Source organism: Artemia sp. Qi Xiang Cuo, chromosome 12 (assembly GCF_049724085.1).
Source record: "Artemia sp. Qi Xiang Cuo chromosome 12, ASM4972408v1, whole genome shotgun sequence".
NCBI lineage: Eukaryota > Metazoa > Arthropoda > Branchiopoda > Anostraca > Artemiidae > Artemia > Artemia sp. Qi Xiang Cuo.
The window spans coordinates 58,506,373-58,513,872 of record NC_142805.1 but is presented as its reverse complement, the minus strand read 5'-3'; the positions used below and the strand labels follow the sequence as shown (position 1 = coordinate 58,513,872).

General features: G+C 35.6%; 1 protein-coding gene across 1 annotated transcript in view; it reads left to right on the top strand.

Moving 5' to 3' along the window:
- The window catches only part of Nf1 (neurofibromin 1), a 350,626-nt gene that overhangs the window by 299,319 nt on the left and 43,807 nt on the right, over positions 1-7,500 (top strand). The window contains 2 exon segments of the mRNA XM_089097671.1: positions 4,049-4,187; positions 5,994-6,220. Coding sequence (XP_088953797.1) covers positions 4,049-4,187; positions 5,994-6,220 — 366 coding nt within the window.

Below are 7,500 nucleotides of genomic sequence, written 5' to 3'. Positions count from 1 at the left end.
ATTCTCATCCAGGGAATATGGATAGCTTAATGCATACTTCTGTTAGGGCGTAATCTAGGAACGTCATCCGGGACATCAACGCTTATTCTCATATAAAGAATATGGATTGTCTTATGCATACTTCTGTTAGGACGTCGTCTGGGACATTAACCCATATTCTCATTTAGAAAATATGGATTGATTTATGCATATGTTTGCTGGGATGTTTGAGAATTTTTTTTTGGATAGATTTTGGGAGTGGAGGTTCATCCCACTTTGTCCATTTATGACTATGTATATAAGCAAATTCATTTTAATAATGTTAAATCGAATGTTTCAAGGACTAAGAAAATAAAGAAAAAAGGTTTGCGCTTGACATCAAATTGACATCAAATTCAAGGACTAAGAAAATGAAGAAAAAAGGTTTGCGCTTGACATCAAATTGACATCAAATTCTATGAATAAGAATATGAATAAAATTTTATTGTGATTGACATCAAATTGACTTCAAATTCATTGACTAATAAAATTAATGCAAGTGGCTTTTTATGGAGATCAAATTGACTTCAAATTCAAGGACTAAGAAAATAAAGAAAAAACGTTTGCGCTTGACATCAAATTGACTTCATTATTACGTCCTCTTCGACTATAATTGATCTCAGCAGCATTGGAAAAATAAAAATTTGTGGCATTTAAACCAAACATTAATTCTCATTACCAATCAAACAATTCTTTCATAACACACTTAAAAAATTGTATTATCTCTTTTTCTTTGTCAAAGAAATTTCTACCTTTATTTTCCCATTAGGTGCAGTTTTTTGTCCCACAGAAATAAAAATTTCCGAAACACACTTTGTCTATATGCTTTTTTATTACTTTCTTTTACAAGTCAGGCAAAAATTTTAGGGCTGGGTGGGGTACCCTTCCCTCTGGATACAACCTTGACGTGGAAGAAAATTTCTTCTTTTTTTGATGCTCAACATAAAATGATTTCCGTTCTCTGTTGCAGTCTTTCTGTTCTGTTGCTGATTGCAGTCAAGCTGTATCATAGGAATTCCTAAACGAAATGAATTACTTTTATTCTTAAGATATCATGAACAGAAACAATGAAATCTGATTGTCTGGATTGGTTAGATATAAACTTAAACAACAATATATATTTTTTAAAATCACGCCAAATGGAGAATTAAATTTTTAAGGAAAAATGCCTTTAAAAAAGAAATCCCCCCCCCCGCAAGACTATGGCTGGGAATGCAGGGGGGAAGAAAAAAAAGCCCCAGACAAAAAATGGGGCAAAAACAAAAAAGGAAAAAATAAAATCACATACATACAATAAAAAAGAAAATATGAGCAAAGTACCTTGCAAAATGGCAAAAAATCCACACAATTCCAATTTGGATCAGAGATATTAACCCAATTTGGGTGTTTAAGAAAAAAAATGAATTGATTAACCAGAGGTCAAAAATGTTTTCACATCTCTTTTAAAGGCACCAGATGAGTGATATTTTCCAGCCGACTCGGGTGAAGTATTCCAGGTAGATTAATAAGCAATCAGGGAGTTGAAGTCTGATTTGACTGATCTAATGAATAGAATCTGATTATTGTCATAATTACAAAGATAATATGCAGAATAGTCAGAGACAACAGACGGTCTAGTTTTAAGGGATGCAGGAACATCATGTAATTGAAGAAATATAATGTTTATTCAAATCAAGCAGCAGTTTATTAATGGAACTATTTTTATCAATATCCCATCTTACCATCCCCAGGGGTGGTAAGAGAAGGGAAGAAAATGTCGACATCCATATAGTGCGGCAATAAATTAAACTGTGACAAAAAAATTAGAATAAATCCAGGAAAAATGTGTTTGATCTTTGTAAGAATTACGAGATTCCTCGATATCGTCATTTTAATTTTACTAATATAATGCCTGAAAAAATTATTTAAGAAGAATACGCGGGAGCTACACATAGGGACGGGACCCCCCCCCCCCGAGAGACCTCCTTGAAATATGAAGTTAAAAAATTGGGGGCAAGCTTGATAAATTGGCGAGAAAATCAGGAAATTTAACCCATTTATTGCCTGACATTTAATGCCAGGTAATTAGCATCGAAACATAGAATTACTCTTTCGAACAATTCACTCAACTTAACACGGAGGTGACATACGTGACAAGGTTTTTGCCGTCAGTGAAAGCCACTATAATCTCATCTGTTAAGGGAGTTTTATATCTGTTTACATGTAAAGATTTGGGGCTACATTGATGAAAAAAACTGTTTGTTTTTTTTTTTTTTTTTTAGAAACCTAAAAAAAAATATAGTTAAAAGAAATTAATAACAAAATGGCCAGATAATTTGGCCTTGGGTGACACCCAAGTCAACCTGAGACGAAAGCGAAAAAAAGGATCCGTTGAAATGAACCTTCCAGACAAATAAAAAACAAACCATGTGCTAGCACTGTCTCTTGTACCACAATAATTTAAAGAGTAGAATTTTGTGGTTTAAGGAATAAAAGGCTTTTCGGACGTCAAAAAAGGTGGCGGCAGGAATCAGACCTGAATCAAGAGCCGAACGCAGCAAATTTAAAAGAGTGCACAAGTATGCTCAGGTGAGTCTTTGCTAGGAAGTCAAACTCAAAATCATGAAAAAAATCCTGTCCTTCTAAAAAGGAAAGAAGACTGGAACGCATTTTAAATATTTTGCTGAGTACAGACAACAGAGATATTGGCTGATAATTAACTGGTCACTCTGATGTCCACCTATATATGAAACAATCGCTTGACATCGCCGTTGAGTGAACTGGGAAACATTCCATTCTCGAAAGGTGGATTTACAAGTCTTGTCAAAGGAGAGATAATTGAAGGAAGAATGAATTTCACTATTTTGGTGGGTACACAATCAAGACCAGAAGGCACTGAATCTTTGAACCCATTAGAAAGTCTAGCCATCTCAACCTCAGAAACTAGCTGCATCGCCAACGATTTCAAGCCTGTTGGACCAAAAAGATTTGATATCTGGCTTAGAAAGAAGTAAGCCTAATGTTAAAAGTTGGAACGGTTTTTGGTCAATACCCTGTCACTGGGTTTGCTAATATGAGCTGTATTCAATAAGTATAAGCTCCCATTTCAAAGACTTTAATCTTGTTTTTTTAAATACAAAAAACAAAAAAAAAATAACAAATTTTGCAAAACGATTTAAAAATTTCTCCCTGGGGATAATTTAATAATTTTGAATAGATGCATTTGTGGAAGGGGGGTAGGTTTGATCACTTTTGAATTTGATAAAAGGACCTAGAACTTTTAATTTTTAATCGAATGAGCCCCCTCCAAAGTTAATACGACCACCCCTTCCACAAAAATCTTAATGGGCAACTAGCGTGAGTTGCAGCCCTTGCCCCAGGGCTGTAGGAATTTGTCAACACCTGAGTTATAGTTATTTGACTGTTTAACTATTTGGAAGAAAAAAGATATTTCAAAATTTTGATTTGATTTATTTGAGTAAAAGGAGGCGTAAAGGGGGAGGGGAGGGCTGGATTACCTCCGATCACTTTCAGCTCTTAAAAAGGAGGCTAGGACTTTCGATTTTTAAGTGAATGAGCCCCTAAAAATAAAGCTTGATTTAAACGAGGAGCCAAAGAATCTGAAAATCCATTAATACGAGATATTTCATTATTTTTTTTTTTTTTTAGATATTTATTTAAGACTAAGGCTACGGGGGGATATTTATCTCAACATTACAACACAACGAACCCAGCGGTTCGTGGAATCACTGGAGATCTCGGCTAAATCTTGTGTTTCGTAACATCTTCTCACATGAGAAGTGGGGACCCATGAAGTGATTATAGCCTAGAAATTGACGTGGTTTAGGCCTTTCTTGATCTTATTGGCCTTTGTGCTCTGATGAATTGTTGGTTGTAGTACAAGTATTTTAATAAAATACAATCTCAATCTAGTTGGGCCAAAGAATTTGGGTTAACCCAAGGTTTTTATTCGACGAAAGAATTGGTTTTAATTCGACGCCGTTTACTGTTGAAACTTTGAATATCTAATTGTTTATTTGTTCTTTTTCAGAGGAAACACAGAGGGTGCTTCGCCTCAGCTTGGACGAATTTTCCCTTCAGAAGTTCTTTTTGCTATTTGGAATAAGTAAAGTCAAGTCTGCCGCTGTCACTGCCTTCCGCTCTAGTATACGCCATGCTACTGAGAGATGGTATGCTAATATTTCTTATATCAGCAAATAATTTGTTCTTAAAGACCTAAATGCTAGTATCAACCGAAACGTAAATATACGAGAAATTATTTATTTTGTTACTCTATCCGCTTGGACAACCCCAATCGTCTGCCCCTACTACCCCCCCTTTCCCCCCTTTCCCCTAGAATGGAATTTATAATATAAGTCAAGTCTAGTTGGAACAACTGTTTTCTTCTTTTCATGGTCTCAGCATCAAATGCAAATTAGTAAAGAACGATTATTTAAACGAAAATTAGTAACCATAGTAACCAAAAATTAAAAAAACTGTTTTGAAAGAAAAAACTATTAAGTGAGGAAGAGTCTTTGCCATTTGAAGCTGATTTAGCAATGGTAACTGTGATTTCCGTTAATCTTAATGGTAAAAGTTTATTGCGAAAACTAATTTATCTGAAATTAAGATGAAACTCCTCGAAAATTGTTTCAGATAGAAATAAATATTGCACTGTGGAATCGCCATAGCGTCAAACCGTATATTAATTATTCGTGTACTGTGAGCCAAATTCAAAACCTCTATTAATTCAAAAACGTTCAGAAATTAAATAAAAATAAACTGACTGAAAGTAAGTTTTTTTAACTGAAAGTAAGGAGCGACATTAAAACTAAAAACGAACAGAAATTATTCCGTATATGAAAGGGGCTGTTCCCTCCTCAACGCCCCGCTCTTTACGTTAAAGTATTTTATTGTTTTATAAAGCAGAGTTGTGAGAAAGATTCAAACTTTAGCGTAAAAAGCGGCGCGTTGAGCAGGGCACAACCATTTTCATATCCGGGATAATTTCTGTTCGTTTTTAGTTTTAATGCCGCTCCTTACTTTAAGTAAAAAAAACTTTTTTTATTTAATTACCATTAAGATTAACGGAAATCGCAGTTATCAGAGTCCTTTATCTTGAGCAACTATTTCTTTTTTTCACAAGGAAACAGATAGAGGTCAGAACATTCACAATCTGGGTGTATATGAGGTTTTCTTTGGATGAGGCAAGTCGTATATAGGCCACACCGTTAGGCCATTACGGTGAAAGCTCAGTATACACGCAGACTTTTTTTGGACGTGCTTAAACATGTTAGAACATGGGGATAATCAATCCCATGAAGATCACCGTGTTTTTGGTAAGGGCTCTTAATTTAGGTTTCTTTGATCGAAAAAGATTTTTTAATAAAAAGAAATTACACAATCAGTAAAAAAAATTACACAATCAGTAACGTGTGCGATCCTTTGTCAAAGAATTTAGAAATTTATCGATTAAACCCAAACCTGCTTTAGCTCTCGTACATACAAGTTCACTCAGTTCACACATACAATTTCACCCTCTCCCACGTCCTTCAAATTATAAATTGAAGTAAGTAGCCAAACAACAATTTGGAAGTGGCCAAATTGAAAAAGTCGAAACTTATGGCTTCTTCCTATCTCACTGATATCGTCCGGCTGTACATCGGTCCCAGTTGGATTGTCCACAAGCACAATTTTGGCAATTTGTCATCCTTCATCTGTAAAAATGTGATATTATCATCCTATTATTTCTTTCGTCGTAGATAAAATGTAGGATCTGACCAATTTTTTTTATCAGAAGTCTATTTTTTTAATTATAATTTTAAAATAATTTTGAGAAATATCAAGCATATATGTACGGCTTTTTTAAGGGTACGCGTTTCAGAGCCATGCTTGGCAACTGCTTCTAATATTCTTTTATTAGAAGAGCTTCATATTCTCAGATGCTTAGAAGGCATATAATCACTTTTGTACCTATTATTCTGGTTTCATTTTAGGTACAATGTAGAACGCACATTCTCCGGGGCAAACAATGAACGAGAAAAAATGCCCCTTACTTCCCTTGAGACGATAATTGACGCCCTATTGGAAATCCTGGAAGCTTGTGCAAGGGATATACTCGACTGTGATTGGCTACAAGTATGGACGACGTTAAGTAAAAGCTTTGCTTTTCGGTACAATCCTGCTCTTCAGCCCAGGGCTCTTATAGTTTTTGGGTGCATAAGTAAGTACAAAGAGATTGAATTGTAAATTTGAATGATAAACTGAATAGACTAATCAAAAAGAACTATTTGCATCTAGGTTGTTTAAAAGGCGTATCTCTATTATATCTGGAACAGCTACTGGAACAGGATATTAATTTGAAACTCTTAGGAAATGTTGAGGGGAATTAAAACTAAACTACGTGCATCCAGGTTGTCAAAAGAGCATGTATGCAATGTCTCAAGAATGGCTAAGGGGATTTTATTGAAAAAAACCCCTAAAATTGGTTTTAGACCAGGGCATTTCGTAGCGAAGGAGCTGTCGTAGAAAGTTCAAAAAGAGCTCATTTGATTGGAAATTGGGAGGGCTTGTGCCCTTTTTAATTGCTGAAAGTGATTGGAAGGCAACTAAAACCCCTTCGACGCCCACTCCAAACAAATCCAATCTAAATTTTGAGATAGCCATTTTGTTCAACTTAGTTAAAAGATCCGGAAATTGTGTCTTTTAGGAGGACATTCCCTCCACATCCCTCAGGGCAAAGGTTGTACGTTATAACCTGGGGCATGTAAGGTTTTTATATAAAAGCGTTGTCGTAGAAACTTCAAAAACGGCTCATTTTATAGGAAATTCAAGGGGCTAGTGCCCTTTTTAATAGTCGAAAGTAATTGGAAGGCAACTAGCCCCCCTCTCACGCCCATTATTTTCCAAAACATATCCAATTAAAATTTTGAGATAACCATTTTGTTCAACGTAGTTGAAAGTTCTGGAAATTAGGTCTTTGAGGATGACAACCTCTCCCCCCCCCCACAGCCTTCAGTGCAAGGGTTGTAAGTTATGCCCTGGGGGCATATAAGGTTTTTTATAGAAAAGGTTGTCATATAAACTTCAGAAAGGGCTTATTCGATTGGAAATTGAAAGGGCTAATGCGCTTTGTAACAGTAGAAAGTGATTGGAGGGCAACTAACACCCCTTCCACGCCCAACATTTCTCCAAATACATCCAATCAAAATTTTGAGATAGCCATTTAATTCAACGTAGTTAAAAGTCCTGGAAATTGGTTCTTTGAGGATGACAATTAGACCCCGAAGCCGCGCCAAAATAAAATTCGGTGGCGGTGGACACAATTACGCCGGCGGCGACGCGCCGCCAATTATCCGGCATTTGTTCTATTCTTACTATTTTTTCGGCTACTTTTAAAAAGTTTTGAACACTAAATCGGTATCAATTTTTTCTCAAATTTTGTTCCACAATTTCTGTTTAGCTTCATTACCATGACTGAACCACGGACAAAATAATGACGAG